The following is an 18447-nucleotide window of genomic DNA, read 5'->3' on the forward strand; positions in this document are numbered from 1 at the left end:
TAAATTTATCTAAAACACTTTGTTTATCAAGATTACTTTCAAGGACTCTAATTTCTATTAGATCTGGCTCGTAATTAATAATATGAATTTGATTATAGATTATCTTAATATCTTTTATTCCTATAATGCATAATAATAAAACCCCACCTGAAAGGGAAGCACCAATAAAATATTACATACTGCAGGCCGTAGCATCTAAAATATTATTAGTGTCATTAATTATATCATACTTTACAAATTTTAGTTAACAAATGGGTTGATAGATTCACAAATAAACTATGTTGTATTCTACATAGTATTTGTTTTTTTTAAACTACCGGTTTCGTCCTTTCCTGGTCTTAATCAAGAAAATACGAACCCTGATCATGACCCGAACCCGGTAAAGTTTTTTATAGTAGGTACCATGTGGAATATAACATTTTTAATATTTTAATCTATGATGTCACCATTCCATGAAGTAAACTCGTAAAACATATATTTCAAACAAATGGTCCACCGATCAAATTCTCTTAGTCTCAATGTTTTTTCAAAATAGGAGCTACACCTTTTCATTGGGGGAGTTGGAAGCCAGGGGGCATAAGTAATATTTTTTTCTAAGTAGAGTTAGGAACAGAAATTAGACAAAGAAAGCAAACAGATCAACTAATTTGTAGTGCATTTTATTTTCCACTAGATGTCAGGACAGAGCAGAGACTCACTTGTATCCTTTGAGCACCAAGTTTTTGTGTATTAATTCTATCAATTTCTGTACCTAGCTCTGTTTAACTTTCATAAAAATAATTATTTTCAAGCAAATACTTATAATATAATAATAAACTGCTGTTGAAATTTTCGTAAAATGTTGGTTTCATTCATCTTTTCCTAGCTAAAAAGTTACAACTTTAACGATCATGGCTTGCTCCCCACCCCCTAGTTTTGATCCTGGGTACACCCGTGTCGGCGCTTTTAAAATTTCTTAACTGTGCGGAAACACGTGAAAAGTTTAAATATACTGCGGATAGGGTCAGTGAGATGGCTAGAAGAACTGACTACGCACCCGGTGGGTCCGGGTTCAAATCCTGGCGTTGACAGAGATTTTTTAGATTCTCCGATCCCCACCGGAGCGCTTTGTGGAGGGAATTTCAAGTACATCACTCCGTCCGTCGGATGTGGCTTTAAGCCTTTCCATCTCAAAGTTGCTCTTGAGCAACAAGAAGAAACGTTGCATAAAAATATGTCCGCTGCACATCATCTACTGCCCGAAAGATGAATAGGTCATTATGTGGTCGGAAGAAAATTACTTTGCTTTTCTACAAAACACACACTTTATTGCCGACTATAGTTTCGGTACACTGTACCATTTTCAAGACTAGTGTTACACGTAAGATTTTGCCGGGATATATACTCTGTGGTCGGGTGATTGGAGGGGAAGGGGAAAATCTAATCCCGGCAAAATCCAATCACCCGACCACAGAGTATATATCCCGGAAAAATCTTACGTGCATCACTAGTCTTGAAAATGGTACAGTGTACCGAAACTAGTCGGCAATAAAGTGTGTGATTTGTAGAAAAGCAAAGTAATTTTCTTCCAACCATACAATGGAATTCTACAAAGTAAAGGCCTCAACAATTCAGTGCAGGTCATTATGTGTTGCAAAATGAAACGGCCAAAAATTAAGGTGCTGTGATAATTGAGATTGACCTGAAGATGTACGCATTTTCTAAATGACAAATCTTTAAGTTTGATACTACCAGAAATAACGCTGCGTTCTAAAGGGCTAAAACTAGCTCCCCTTGTCGTCATTCATGAAAAGCAGGCTAATGCCGAAGCCGGGTTTCTCTCCTCCCTTCCTTCCATACCATTCCCAGATGGAGCAAATGACCTAAGCTGTCAGTAAGCTCCTCCAAAAACCATGCCCCACCAGATGAAAGGATTATATATTTTGTACACCAATTAAATTGGAAAGTGAAATTATTTCAGCATCGCTTGAATTTTATTTACCGTTGACTCAGTGTCTTAGAGTATAGGTCTCTGAGAATTTTAAATGCAGATTTATACCCCTCCATCAGGGCTATGAATGAATAGAGTACATAATTTTGATGCATAAAATGTCAAATTTCTAGTCTCTTCTTTCTAATAAACTTACTAATGAAATCTTTTCTTTTTTATTTTAATAATGTAAAAAACACTCTTATAACCATTTTTGCCTTTTGTGTTACAAATGCATGAACTATCGTTCTTTCATAACCCTGAAGAAGGTGTATAAATACATCGAAATGCTGGCAAAAATTTGTATTTAAAATTCCTCAAGACTCATTCTCCAAGACACTGAATCAACACTATGCATAGAGGTTAAGAGAAAAAAACTCATATATATATATATATATATACCTTGAAATTTCCACTGATTTCATATGGATCTGAGGTGGTAACCACTTTTTCCGTAAGTTTCTCTCTAGGGCTACTTGTAGAGGTAGAGCTGGAAACAGATGTAGTAACTGAAAAAATGAAACATCACTTTGAAAAAGGGCTTCAGATTCCATAAAAAATAAGGATACTGCACCAGGTGTGTAATAGTTTATAAAATAGTGATTTGATCCTCATGAAAAGCATTAAAATTGAAAATTAAATGTTTTTAGTTGAAAGAAAATGTGGCATATATTGGCAGAATCAACATGAAATGGCCGGTCATTAGATGAAGCTCGGTATCAGAATACCATTGATAGAAAATGCTATGTTAAATAAGCAAATTGCAAAGACTAGATATCAATTGAAAATTAACCATAAATTTTTTTTAGATATTCGCATGCATCAAAAGATGGGAGGCATCGACAAAAATCAAAACTAGGAAAACAAAAGCTTTAATAGATAAAAGATTTTAGTAACCTAGGGAAGCCGAATGACCGATGGCGGATGGAAGCTAGAAATAAAAAGTAGGACAGCACTGACAAAGAGGGCTTTCTACAACAAGAAGAATATACTTACAGCTGAGAATACGTATAGAAGCATGGATACAATTCCTCAGATGCTACATAGAAGCAAGTTTCTAATGGGAGAATGATGAAATTAATGGATATACCGAGTAAATATTGAGGAAATGATAAGAAGAGATGGGGAAAAGAGAAGTCTTCTAATAACCGTATAAATAAGACGGGACAACTTAGCTGGCTACATCATGCGGCATGATGGCGTGATGAAAACAATCGTAGCAGGACAGGTGGACGGGAGGAAGGCCCTGAATGAGTTGCATTGGACAGATCATTAAGGATGTGAAAGAGAAGAAATACGTCGCAATGAAAAGCAGACCTCAGAAAGCTGCAGAAAGGATTCTCGGGCTTTCGTCCGTGCCTCCCGACATTTCGTAAAACGACTTTCCTCTCATTCGCAGGGGATCTTCATTCAGAAGATTCGGGAGACATGGAGTCAATTACCCGGTAAAAAAACTGGAGAATCCTTTCTGCACTTGATCCCCCGGAAGAATCTAAGATCTTACCGATAGGAGAGCTGCATCAAATCAATATTAATATTGAGGAATTCTTCTCGGGTTCTCAACCAGTTAATTTGAGTCGTATTGGCCGACGTTCGTAAAACGACTCGTCATCCATTTTCAAGGCGTGTTATTCAAAGAATGTCCTATTTCACACATTTACAATTTCATTTCAGTGTGAAGTTCGAAATTCAGATAGTAACACGTATTGAGAATGGAAGACAAGTCGTTTACCAAAACGTCGGCTAATACGACTGAATAAACCTGGTGTAGAGCCCGAAAAGAATGCCTAAATATTATTCGAAAGGAGAAATTAAATTCGTTTAGTTATAGGATTGTTGACTAATGATGATCATGATGAATATAATGAAAAGAAAAGACAAAATTGGTTATACTGTACCGGTAACAGCAATATCCCCTTCAATGGGAGGTAGCGCTGGCCTCGCGGTAGTTGTGGAAGGGCGTGCTGTAGTGGAAGGGCGTCTAGTAGTAGTGGATGGGCGTCTAGTAGTGGTCGAAGGGGGTCTAGTAGTGGTGGAAGGGGGTGAGAAGGTGGGAGCCGCTACGTCAGAAGTGAAGGGCGGTTCGCCTGAATAAAGAAAGATTAATTTAAGATTTATTTATTTATTTATTTATTTATTTATTCTACTGATTTAGGTATGTTTCCATGGAGTACTTGAGAGGCATTCTGGGAGCCTCCCTGTACAACAAGCACTTCCCGCTTCAATTCACAATATGGCCTACTCCCTTTCATTCTATCTAAAATTCCTATTCTTTTCCTTCCTCTCCCTCCTTTACGTAAATTCTACCTTATTACACTGTTTTCAACACCCCCTCCCCGCTAAGTACTCCCTCCATCCATACCTTCAGTCTCCTCTGTATCTCATCTAAAAGCTGACCCTCCTCACCCACCATGACCAGCACTTCGGCGTTTCTCCTCCTCCCCGTCCATTTCACCTTCTCCATTCTTCTCCACACCCACATCTCGAAGGCCTCCAGTCTTCTCTCGTCCTCCTTCGTGAGTGTCCACGTTTCCGCGCTGTAAAGAGCTGCAGTCCATATCAGACTCTTCACAAACCTTTTCTTCAAACTCTTATATAACGATCCTCTTCTTGATTGAAGATACGGTTCGAAATTAATTTAATTCAATTTTAGTTTTTGATTCACTAAGTTAAAAAATTACACTTTAAACATCCCTTGCATTGGTGAGAACACAATCCGTATGGTGGGTCGCATTCGTATTCTTCAAATTTTATGATCGTCGGAAAAGGGTCCACTAATAATTATTCCGCAATTGACTAGTAGCCAGTTGTTCCGAGCGGGTGTGGGTTAAGAATACACGTTAAAGATACCATGTACTTTTTTGACATTATGAATATTGGTGAATGCCAAATTTGTTTGAAGAGTAAATTTTTTAAGCTTCAAATATTCATTTGAGATTCGAGTCTTTGTTTCATTTTAGCTATGTAAAACACGGTTATGCCCAAAATTCGCCATTACATATAATGTGTGAGAAATGTTAAAAATATTGTAGAGAACTTGATCTGTTTCAAGAAAGTAACAAATTTTGTAAAGCTCCGATGCTATTTATGGATTATATTGACTAATCCCGATGTAATGTACACATTACAATAATTGGGACTATATCCACGTTCATGTTTGTATAGCCTGTATAAATTGAGTTTTCCCTTAATTCATGTATTGGGAAAACTATAAAATCAACAATTCATATCGTCTTGGAGTATAAGTCTGGAAATGAAATGGAAAGAAATGTTTGCTGACGTTTCGGTATTTTCTCATATCTTCTTCAGGGCTAAGAATAATGGTTACAATAAATTAATACATATAATCATGAACGATTTTAAACTTTAATTTTTTTTTCCGGCAAACATTTTTGCAATTCATTTCCAGACCGATATACGCAGACGTTATTAATTATTGTATAATTGAGGTAATGGAAAAGTAATCGATTTATAAAATCAATAATAAATATAAATGAATAAATAAATCAAGGCAGACCTCCGTCGTCGGGGCATATCAGTTTTCCGTTGAACTTGATTGTCCTCACACGGGGTGGGTCTTCCGCCACTTCGTACTGCACCAAGATTCGGAACTTGAGATCAATGTCCACGTCCGCCTCGTAGTCGTCATTTTTTATTACGTGCGTGATGCTGTCGTTTGAGCTGACTTCCCCAAACGGGCTCTGAGGAGAAAAACGACAATCAACTGAGTCATGCTAAACTTAGGGCGCATAAAAAACATGTTAAATCGTTTCCGGCTTAACTTGGCGGAAGTGCGATATATCGGTAGCGGATACAGAAAAAAATCAAGGGGGAGCAAAAGATATTTTAGGCTACCTTTACTTCTATGGTAATAGAAAAATAATCACGTCACCTGCAAAGTTTAAGAAAGTTTGGATTAGAGTGATTATATACATATATAAGATAATATACAAAAGAAATATTTTATAAAATCATAATTGTCAATATCTTGTATCTTTTAAGAAGTAAAGTAATTGAGTTTCCACATTTCAGGGGGGGGGTGTCTGGACCACCCCGGATATCTCAACTCGCTACGCCACGGGTATATGTATTCTGGACACAAATATTATGATTGGGGCCTTTTCCATCCGTCACAAATATACTGTCATCCACCACGCTTTTAAATGTGTTTGCAGAAGTCACTGCACCCGTCGCTGACAGCAGACCGAGTCGGATTTACGGAGAAATTGACTACTTGTATAGCATTTACTCGTATAGCGTCAAAGAAAACGAAAGGCGTTGATTGCGATTCGTTACCCGTCATCAGTGTATTCATAATATACAAATTATTTGGTTTTAGAAATACCGGTTTAGACGAATGGCAATGGTCAATTTTATACTCATTTGAAAAAGGCCAGATTGGCGCCCATGTGATGCCACTCCACGTGACGTCACAAGGACCTAGTTTCTATACGAGTAGATACGAGTTTTACATCGTCTGAGATTACCAATGCATGAATGAGGAACAGAGCTCAGGGAAACATCTCTTAATAACCACTTATTGAAATTGCCTATGGTCGGAAAGTTTCCATCGTTTGATAAGGTATTAATTGTCCTTATTTAAGCCAAACGCTACCTACTAGCAGCCTGCATCGTAGTGGCACACATAGCCTCGCACCATGGTAGTCTCACACGGCGGCAGCCGGAGCCATAATGACGTCACACGGGCTTTTCCCAGCAATCATACTTAGCCGTCGCGTTTTCGTGCGCTAGAAAATTTTCTTTTTTCATTAAATCGTGAAAAATAGATATCTTCATTTAAAAATCTAAAAGCGTGAAATACGTACTCCAGGAATAATAATCTTCCGATTTAGGCAATATAAAATAGCAGGAAACAACAGTATTCAAAGAGGCGTTCTGTCGTGTTGGAGTGAAGGTCGTTTGAGCGCTAGTTGTTTTTTGGTAACTTGTCAACATGTGTGCTTCAATATAAAATCCCGCCAAGTGTGAAGTGCGTGCTGTTATTCGAATGTTCACAGCTACACGATCAAGGGGAGTGCATAGAGGAGGCCTAATTTTCATCCCATAGAAAGCTGATTTCTGTTGCTACTTCGGTCGCATTTTAATCGGTTTTCAAAATTATCTGCGGCGCGGTCATGAGTGCAATGCGGTGAACTTTTTTTCCAATATTTTGCAGTATAATGTTTGTAATTACGGGTAATAGCATTGAGCTTATATTTATTTGATAGATCATATCATCATGTGTTTAATTTTCGGTTAATAACCATAATTATACCTTATTTCCCCGTGAAAATCGGATCTCTTTGTCCGTCAGTGACGCGAATGGCGACTTTTGTAAGTCCATCTAAATGAACGATGGTTGAAAACAGATTAAGAGACCAACTTGAGGATTCTCTTTTGAAATATTCTTGAATACGATATTCGGCAGCAGCAATTCAATGGGAACGTTGTACTGTGTATGGCTCAAAGATTATGAGTGAAGTTGTTCTGGAATGGGTTTTTGCATATAAAGAAATAGCTTGGCTCTCAGCGATTTGAGGATGATGGAGAGCTCATAGATGCGGTCACCGGATGACTCAACGAACAGGCGGGAGATTCGCGGAAGGAATTTCTAAGTTAGTTTATTAGTATGATGAGTGCCTAAATGTTCATGGAAATTATGTTGAAAAGTAAAGGAAAGCCGTAGTTTTAAGATGCATGCAATAAATCTTGTAAATATACTTTAGCATTTTATTTATAAAAAAACGGAAGTTACTTTCCCAATAGCCCTTGTATATTCAATATACAGCCCCTGTATATTGAATATCTCATCAGTAGATTATTCTAATTATACCCCCCTTCCCCTCCTATATTTTATGTTATATTAATCCAGCGGTTCCCAAACTGGGGGTCGCGACCCCCAGGGGGGTCGCGGGCCGTTCGGAAAGGGGTCGCGAGATGTGCGAATAATAAAGTGAACTATGTACTTAAACTTAGACAACCATTTTTAGGGGGTCAAGGCTAAAACGTATGGGCTAAAATGGGTCGCAGAAAGAAAAAGTTTGGGAACCGCTGTATTAATCCCTTACAAAGTAGGGGGATGAACAGTGTATTCATCCCTTAAAAACTTTTCCATTAGCTACCATATCATGTGTCATAAAAATGAAGAAAAATGGTTTTTTTAACGTTTTTAAAAGTTATTTTTTTACAATTTTCACCCCCTATTTCTTTTCAACCCCAGTGAAGTTTGTCTCTCTCTTGACCCTGACATCCTTTTCAGTTCCTTCAACGTCAGTTCTTTTCAATCAGAAGCAGATAACATTAGTAAAAGTCCCTTGAAAAGCGATAAGTTCAGATAAGGGGTTGTTTTCCCCAATTTAGGGGTTTCGTAAAAATGGAGAGTGATAGAAAAAAACGGAGGTCATTTTCGGATCCAACGACCCAAAATTAGCCAGAAACACCCAAAATTGTAGCCAGGCATTTTTTGCAGAACAGTGTTACCGATTACCTTTTTACCCCGCGCGTAGCGCCATCGATTCTGATACTCACGCCGAGGAAATTGACGGGTTTATCCAGCTCGACCTCCACGACGACCCCGGTGGTGTTCTCGTCGGGAATGTAGGAGAACAGTCCACTCCATCGTCTTCCGTCCGGACGGAATCGAATGTTGTAGAGGATGCTGGGGCACGGAGAGATCACCACAGGTCGGGCCTGAGGACCACCCAACTCCTCCGCCTGCCTCGGCGCCCTCATCAAGACTTCTTCATCATTTGGTGCAATTTTTAAGGCCGCTGCTGACGCAACGCCAACCGCAGCACTCAAAGCACCGAGGACCAACAGCAACCTCGCACTTGGAAAGATCATCTATAAAAACAATCCCAGTTGCAATCCTAAGTAAAGTGAGGCAAGTAAATGGAATCTTAACATCAATTTATCCATAGTGCGAAATAAATCACTTAGCAATGTTCCACGAAAACCTCCATTGTTCCGACCCTGGCAAGGCCGTAGCCAGAAAATATTTTCGGGGAGGTTTTATGGAATAGTAGGCAAACGTAAAATAATTTTTATGAGATAAATAAAATAGCGTATACGGTTAAATATATACATTTATTATAAACCCTTAAAGGAAAATATAAACATATTATTGAAAAATTAAATTTAGCCTTCTAGATATTTTTGCAGCGAACAAATTAATTTACTCCTCGGTGTCAATGTCAATTCTGCGGTGGATTGATATCAAAGCCAAACCACCTTAAATAAAAACTGTACACCAGCCTAACCACTTCTGGTTAATGAGTGTCGGAGGAATACTAAATATTCAATATTTAATCCACTTCTTGTAGTTATTTCTACCCTCATTTTATTTAATAATACATGTATTGTCGTCTGATGAAATTTTTAATTTCGTATCCTAACCTTGATCCAACCATTGAACGAAAATCGGGGAAATATTTCAACTTTCGATCTTTAAAAAAGCGATTTTTAGAACGGCGCGAGTCCTCTGAGTAGGAATTTGGGATGAGCGATTTTTCTTTTACCTTGAGGACGTCTATAGCCGTTAAATCGTTTTTTTCCGATGAATGCATATAAATTAGTATCACGTATCTGAGAACATAAAGTAGACAAGATATTGCTCAGTAAGTACTTGAAGCGGGCGTCTTCAAGTACTTCCTGAGCTGGCTGCAATTCGACATCAATGAGATTTGTGTTAATTTTTCCGCCACTGTACAAGGCTCGATTATATATAGAAATATGTCATATATTTAGTCAATGAGCATCAAAATTGATGAATAGATAAAAGGATATAAAACGTCTTTGGCGAAGAAAGTAATAAGATTGGGGATTAGGAATGGGTATCAGCCAAAAATTTTAAACATCACCGCACTAAGTCACTTGGATGAGAGAAAAAAGCTCGGTCATGAACGGAAATAATTATAACACAAAGAATATCCAAGCAAGGACAGAGATATCGCAACAAGAATCTCCACTCTTTAATACACTTCCATGGTCTTCTGCGCCATGAGGGAAGGTCAAGGAAGCAAGGGTGATTTAAAAAACATGAATTCGGCGTCTTTTAAGTAAAATGTGCGAATGAGACTCCAATTTATGACGACGAGTCTTTACCTCGCATCTTTATAGGTCTTATTTACAGGTTATAGTTTATATTACTTATTAACCATATAAATGTATGCTTTCCAATTAAAATTTTCGTATTACATACAGTGGATCCTAAAATATACTGGATTTTATCCCAAATTCGAACGTTTTGCCTCAGAACTTTGTCAGATACAAACTTCATACTCGAAATACGATCAATTGTTGACAGATGCCTACTCTGTATGCCCTAAAAATTTGATGAAGATGTTAAAATACATTTTTAACAAGTTATGTACAGTCACTTTCAAAAGTCGGTTCCCACGGCTAGCGAGAGTAACAACGTTTTCCGCTGAGCTCGAGCTTCGGGTGTTGCTTATGCCTTCTGTGCCTTGAAAGGGCCAGTTTTACTTTCTCTCAACGTCCGAGTTAAGTCCTACCAAAGCATTCTTCACTATTCCTAAATTCTTCGCGACTTTCCCGACTCCCAGAGCCAGAACAAAAGGCGAAGTTCTCAGTCACGCGATTCTCACCCTGATAGTATTCTGAGATTGATGGTCTAAGTAGTCTGGTTTGCACTAAAAATACCGAGACGCATCTTTGCCGCAACGCACATATAAAAGAAACAAAAATCGGAATTTACGTCTTAAAGAGTATTCTAAAAGTCGTCTACAAAATAATATTCTAGATTATGTCTTTAACATATACCAGCATAACATATTTAACATGGAACATATATTTGCACTATATGTGATGTATAAGTATAAACCACTCAAATGTTTCTCTCTCTTCCTCGCACGATGGGTTACTCGTCGAAAAAATCCTCAAATTCTTCTTCGCTTACCTACGTGGTGGAATTGTTTGGCATTGGGGAGGGTTCACCAGGCTTTCCTACATCTTAAATCGTGCTCGGGGCTCTAGGCGAGGGTTAAAGTAGACAAGTTGCACCATTTGCACAACCCGATCAAGTCAAATAGATCCCCAGTTGACAAGGAACGCGTAAGAAATACGCGAAGGTCGACTTCGGAGAATAACGGAGACGGCTGCGCCGGGTATGTGGACCGGCTTTTGAAAGTGACTGTGTCTCAGAAAATGAAAAAGTTGTACCAAATGAGAGGGAGTTATTTATTCTCTTTCCTTATCATCAAAAGGTTACTTGGTTAGGTGAAAATGTAAGTAGGCTGGAAGACCCGAATACCAAACAAATCTGGGAAAAATATAGCCTCCAAAACTGGTTTATCCATTCGTTTGACTGTTGATTGATTTTCGCATTAATATTCGGAGAACCAGCTGTCACAGGAAGGTGGGTAGGTAGTACTGGCGGAATAATGCTTATGATGTTCCCTACCTACTGTGATTTTTTTCAAATGGCTTCAATGAATTAGAATGTCTCCAGAAAATCGTGGAAATGGGTTATAAAGTCCCTTCATTGGCAGAGACGGCGAGGGGAGGGAGGGGGGGGGGGGGGAAAGCATATCAGTCAAAACATGAAGTGATGTCACACGCAACCAGGCAATTTGGATGGTATGCAGGTCGTCTTAACTCGAAAATTGTTAACCATTCTCACCCATCGGAAAACAATAGAATTTCTTAGATAAACTTTCAACTCCGTATACCATGCTCAAAGTTAAAATCATCATTATTTGCTTAGGAAATGGTATTACTTTCAGTAATTTCTTCTCAATAGGTTTTCCAAAATCTGTCTCAATTTTTCGCACAATTTACTTTAAGGCTTGGGCGGTAGTGGTTAATATTATCCGATTTCGGAAAAAAATCGGACGTGATACCCTGATACAGATTTACAACTTTCCCGCATAGGGGGAAAAATTAGATCCCGAAAAAAGTCATTTTTCGGCTCACCCTAGAAAGCAAGGCATGTTCGCCTAAATGCGGGAGAATGAATACTTCACTGTGAAAAGGCTAGTTGATAGGAGGGCGCAATGGAGAGCTGCGTCGAAACAGTCTTGGGATTGATAACTTATGATGATGATATGAAATAATTGCATGCGATAATAGTGATAGCTTGTCTGCAAGAGTATATGTAGATGGGTTTGCCCTCTAAATTGGTAGAGTCACTTGGAAAATTAATAAGGTTAATATTTTTACCTTGTCTACGAAAGACGCCAGCTTCAAGGCTGAGATATTTTGCGCGAGTCTAGCTCGGGAAGGTGTAAACATGTAATGTCCCCTAACCATATCCGATTTTTCACTCGGGCCGAAAGCTATTTAGACGTAACTTTTGGCGAAAAAATCAATTTCGGTAAAACTTTATTAATTAGATAATATTTATTGGAAGCCATCTCCTAAATTATCTATAATATCAATGGCAATCTTCATAAAAACGTACAAAAAAATGAAAACCGTATTCCCCCAAAAAAGTCTTGTTCACACGATAATCTCTCCTGAGTTTCAATATTTCGCCGCCCGTTGTCAGACACTTCGTTTGAATAAGCGAATCAAGTAACCATGAATATCACAAAAGAGGACCTCAAATCCACCACTAAATGTGTTGTCACCTACTGCGCATTTAAATGGGTTTACAAAAGTCGCCACTCGCGTCGCTGACGGACAAATTGATGCGAGTTACAAGGAGAAATAAGGTATAATTAAGGTTATTAACCGAAAATTATGCACGAAGATGATGTGGTCTATCAAATTCATAAACATTCAATGTCATTCCTCGCAATTACAAACATTACACTGCAAAATAACTGGAAAAAATGAATCGCGTTGCACTCATGAACGCGCCGCGGTCTTTTTTGAAAATCGATTAAAATGCGACCGAAATGGCAACAGAAATCAGCCTTTTATGGGATGGAATTGGACCTCCTCTATGCAGTCTCCTTGCTGGTAACCTCATAGTGCCACCTACCGTTTCGTTAAAGTCCCTGGGTAAACGCTGCAGTAGTGGCCGTCAGTCGGTTTCTGCTTCTTCCGCCGACCGCTCACTTTTCCGGATCACCTGAGTGACATCCTCACCGTATCGCCTTCAACTCTCAAATGACTTGCACGAGGAGGAGGAAAGACGAGCGTTCGTAGTAGGTGCCTTGAGGTAGCCGCCGCACCACATCCCGCCTACGTGAACACGAGGTCCCGGCTTGACTGCGGATACGAACAGAACTACGCGAGCGGGAAACCACACTTTTACCGGTGGCGGGGGTGAGCCACTGGTGACGCGTATAGAGGCACCGAATCCACTGTCACCACTACTCGAGTGCTTTCCGACCACGGCTCCTAACTACTGCGATTACCTCCACCGTAACACGCAATTACAAACATTACACTGCAAAATGACGCCACAGGGGAAGTCCGTTTCACGATCGGAGGCCATGAACAATAGTTATAATCAACATATATATAAATAAATATAAATGTATTGAATTGAATAAATATAAATGTATTATTCCATCTACCACAGCGCCGTTGTCCTCGTCCTTCATACATTATATGTTCCTATCCCTTTCTGGCTTATTTCACTTGGGCTCTGCGTGCCCCGAAACGCATGTTCCTGTCTCTTTCCTGCTGTCGTGTGAGTGTGTATCTTTCCTTTGATCCTTGTGTCCTCGTCCATTCCTTCTGTTGGTGAGTGGTGAGCTGCCCCAGTGCCATATATTGGTTACTCTTGTGGGCCGAAGCAAAGGGAGTTTTATGGGCATTTACCCCCGCCGAAATAATGATTAACCTGAGCATCCTGGTAGCGCAAGTGGTTAGAGCACCCGGCCAGCAACCGGGAGAGTCTGGGTTCAAGTGCCATACAGGCCGCATTTTTACCCCCTGATTTCTGGCTTTTTTCCATCTACCACAGCACCGTTGTCCTCGTCCTTTTTCCATTATATGTTTCTATCATTTCCTATTTTCCACAAATATTAATTGTGCAGCAAAAGCAATATAAAGTTGACTGTTGTTAACTTACATAAATAACAGTAAAATATCTCATGAGTTTGTCATAGAAATGACATTATTTTGTCTCGAGCCAGGCACCCGAAAGAAATAGTGGCAGGATTATTTTTCCTCATACTTGAAAACCTCGATTTTCTCCTCGATGAGACCTCTAAAAAAGTACGACCAAAAACCAATTTTTTACTAAGGATATTTCAACACGAGAAGAGCCGTTGAAATTGACAATTTAAAACATAAAATTTATTGCAATGGCAAAAATACGTCAGAATTTAAAAAAATTTAGTTACGCTTCAAACGCTGTTCGACCTTGTTCGACTTATTCACATGTTTCAGAGATCTGAAGACGGGATAGGTCAGCTGAGGGCCGAGGTCTCAGCTTAAGCGAAATCGTTGTTGCCCTTGTGATGGACGTACATGGGAATTCCTATCTGATTTACCTGTTTTATCCAGTTTTCATGAAAGTGACCACATAATAGTGATGAGACGTACTACATGTTTCATGGTTGGTCCCGGAATTCGTTTTCCACCGATCAACGTGCATTTTGGCCACCTTTTATCTGAGAGATGGCGCAAAATATCGAAAAAATACAAATAGCAGAAAATGTTGCATGGATATCCAAGAAAGGTTTAAAATTATTGTTAACATAACTACCATGGACAAGAAAAATATTTATTAATCCTTTTAAGCACATAATTTACGCAATTAAGTTTAATAAATTTGAAAATCACAGGCAGAAATTTATATCTAACTACAGCTCCGCCATTGCTATTATTCTAATTTATCCACTCGCTTATGGTTTTCATAGGTTTTAACACCCTATTGTAAGCGACGTGTCATACTTGCTACGTTGATTCACTAAAGAATAGACTTAGACTCTATCCTTCTCGCGCGACTTACCGTTTGCACTCAAGAATAAGATACTTATTTTTGCTGTTAATTGGCAAAAAACATGTTGCATGAAATATTTTATAGTAGAGAAGCGTCAAAGGATATGAAAAAGTCGAAGTTAACATGAAAATAGAAGCAATAAAGGTGCAAAAATTTATCTGGCTTATCTAATCTCAACAGTTTTGCTCTATACTACATAAATAAAAACAGAAACGATATTATCTTCTATTCGAAGTACAAAACGTAGGATATCAAATTTTTAGCCAGTTGTCCAACGTTATTTTTTCTAAAATATAGTCACCATATTGTTTACTTGACGATTGATTTTAAACTCTAATCATCAAGATGGTCTTGAAGTTGATACCAACAAAAGTTGATCTTTAACATATTTCAGCTATACAGGGTGTTTCAGGGGAATCTGCAATATTTCAGAAGGTGATAGACCATTTTAAGCATCCTTTGTCCTATAAACATGGGGTCGCAACTCATTAGTTACCGATCTGTGACAAAGCAAACATTTTTTTGATGCACTTTGAAGTTACCATGAAAACTGTTCTTCTTGGGTATCCGACCTTTTCGACAATTTATTTCATGCACTGGATATCATAAAGCAATTAAGGTTGGACGAAAATGTGCGATTATAATTGAGTGGATACAAGTGATTTCTTTTTTCTTTAGAATTTAGGCACAGAAATTAGGTACAGAAAACAAACCAGATCAATTAGATGTCTAGTAGTGCATTCGATTTTCCACTCGATGTCACCACAGATCAGAGACTCACTCGTATCCCTTGGAAACCAAGTTTTTGTGTATTTCTTCTAACAATTAACTTAACCTAGCTCTGTTGAGAAAAAAACCACTTGTACCCCTTGGCTTCTCACAACCTCAATTGCCTTAATTAAACAATTGACCTTTGAGCTTGATGAAACGAAAGCTTTGAGCGAGTATCAATACTACGATTGCGCAATCCCACTCATTTTGATATATTAATTGTTTAAGACAATTCCTTAAATGTCCTTAAAAATCCGGAGTATTAAGTAAAATGTCGAAAAGAGTGGATACACAAGAAAAACTGTTTTCATAGTAACGGAAAAAATACATAAAAAATGTTTGCGTTGCCACAGCAACGGTAACTAAGAAGTTGCTACCCCATGCTTATAGGACAAAAATGCTTAAATTGCCTCCCCCATCACCTCTTTAAGTGTTGAAAATCCTCCTGAAACACCCTGTATATATAAAAGTGGAAGTCTGTTTGTTTGTGGGCGATGCATTTCAATGTGGATGCAGGGATCGTAACCAAAGTTGGTACTTAGGTGCATCTAATTGCTCTTAAATCCCGTAAATATTATTTCAATTTCGTCCGACGCGTCCTTTGCGTCGTTTTTCTATTACCGTTTGTCATGTCACGTCACATAACTTCGGCGGTTGGACATCCTGCGGGGTAGGCACTCCTATCGACACTCTCAAAGATAAAAGCATTTAATCCACTGTCTTCAAGAAATCCACGTTCCAAGTTTTCCACTTCTCAGAGTACAATCCTTCCCGAGCAATGCCGGGTGGCCTGCTATTCACTGGTAAATCATCTCTAGTTAGATATCATCTGCTGCGTCACTGGATAACTCGACAGTTTCCTCTGAAAAACCAGCCCTTAATAGTGTTTTTTCTTCCTCGTCGGGTCATCTATATTCTTGCTTTAAGTCCGACCTTTCCTCCTCGCGACACGGCCTTGAAACTGGTGCTGAGCCAAGGGCACTTACCTTGTGTGGAATTCCCCGTCCTAAGCCAAAAGAGCAGGAAAAGTGTCTCGATTAAAAATAGCAAGGAATCGAAGATGCTAATGAAATAACTCTGGGCGAAAAATATTAGGCGCCGATGTTTTTCTATTTGGTCTTTTCACTCAATAAAACGGTTATTTTTTACCTTGATAATGACTGTATACTATTCGAAATCCTGGGTCGGAACAATAAAAGTTTTTGTGGGACATCACCTGGTCATTTATCGCAAACCATAGATCTTCCGATATAGTGTAGCCTTAGTTGCTGTACCAGCATTACGAATATAGATAAAATGTTCAGGTTTCACTTGGTGGTAACCACATATCTATAGTGCGAAATAAATCTCTTAGTAATGTTCCAAAATCACAGGTAAAATTTTGTTAGCAATTATATGTGCATTTGATAATAAATTGTTAACAATTTTTACCTGTAATCGTGATTGTGATAGTAATTGTCATTTTGTGAGCAATTTTATCCCATCATGCATTACGCTATTCATCGGCTCTAAAGTGACGGCACCAAGTTTACAAGAATAACATAGAGGGAGCTATCTCTAACTGGTAAATACTACATGCAGTGAAAGTGCGAACTCATTATGTAATCTAGGTTATTATGTTATGGATGTTTCAGAAGGTTGCTTCATTTCTAATTTCTCACGATGGTATGAATTGTGCGCCATTAGAAAATGTTTTGCTTTACGAGGCGAAGCGTTATCTCTTGGTCGTTATGGCAGTTAACGGAACGTGAGCATATCATTATCTAAGTATGGTTTGACCGTAAGGGAAAAACGTTCATGCGAATGTTTCAGCAGATGCAAAAGTAATAGCTATAGCCATTACGGGTCCAGAAATAATAAACAGGACGCTTAGAGAGAAGAAAAATTTAGACTAAAGCGGGATTTGGTTGGGACTAATGTTGAATACCAACGGCAGATAAAAATGGATGCTCCAGGAGGAGGAAAGTATTTCGTAATTCTACGCGGATTCGCGAAGATAATTAAAATATTGAAGAATGAGGGATGACCTTTTGCGGGACAGACTGTGAGAAAGGATTCTGCATATGTTTAAGGTATGATAAGAGAGCATTTTGACATAAAAATCAAAGAGTTTTTGATAAAAATCGACAAGTAAAATAAACAGGTAAAAATGTTGTTAATGTTGAATACTAACGGCAGATAAAAATGGATGGTCTAGGAGGAGGAAAGTATTTCGTAATTCCACGCGAATTCACGAAGATAATTAAAGTATTGAAAAATGAGGGATGACCTTTTGCGGGACAGAATTTTTTTTGTTTATTGAAAAATTGAAGTAAAATAAACAAGAAAAAAGGTAAAAATGAAAATTTTTTACGCACTAAAATAAAATAATATAAATTTAGGGATAACTATAGAGATAAATAACCATAGGGATTCCTGTCAAGACATATCTTCCAATATCCCTGTCCCCGTACAATTCAGTGTTATTATTATCCAGCATAGTCTAACGTAAGATGATACACCTTCGTAACTGTCTTTAACACTCTTTTAATGGAAGTCTTTCACTTTTACATTTCCAGATACAATGAGTTTCTTCTTTTGTCCTCTGTCAAGTATGACATTTTAATCTTTCCCCAAGTCATTACATTACCTAGCTCATCGCTTCAAAATAAGAGACAGAGGTACTATCACCCGTGGTTATCTTAGGTAGTTATTTCCTAATTATTTTGGTGAGTCATGTAATTGGATATTGACACTGAAATAGATTTGCTGATTAAAACAGTTAGAATTCCACTTAATCCGCTTCCTAGCCAGTTTTTGGAAATTTGTCCACTTTGTTTGTGACATTTTATCGCAAACCAAACTA

General features: G+C 38.3%; 1 protein-coding gene across 2 annotated transcripts in view; it reads right to left on the reverse strand.

Moving 5' to 3' along the window:
* The window catches only part of LOC124155874, a 28914-nt gene that overhangs the window by 8115 nt on the left and 2352 nt on the right, over positions 1-18447 (reverse strand). Inside the window, exons 1-5 of one of the 2 annotated variants that reach the window (XM_046530035.1) lie at positions 12915-13146; positions 8498-8812; positions 5487-5670; positions 3868-4056; positions 2372-2478 (exon numbers count right to left, since the gene is read on the reverse strand). In XM_046530035.1, coding sequence (XP_046385991.1) covers positions 2372-2478; positions 3868-4056; positions 5487-5670; positions 8498-8812 — 795 coding nt within the window. In that variant the 5' untranslated portion in view covers positions 12915-13146. Of the gene's footprint in view, positions 1-2371; positions 2479-3867; positions 4057-5486; positions 5671-8497; positions 8813-12914; positions 13147-18447 lie in introns of those variants that run through there. The other variant, XM_046530034.1, reaches the window with a different exon arrangement.

Source organism: Ischnura elegans, chromosome 3, assembly GCF_921293095.1.
Source record: "Ischnura elegans chromosome 3, ioIscEleg1.1, whole genome shotgun sequence".
Classification (NCBI taxonomy): domain Eukaryota; kingdom Metazoa; phylum Arthropoda; class Insecta; order Odonata; family Coenagrionidae; genus Ischnura; species Ischnura elegans.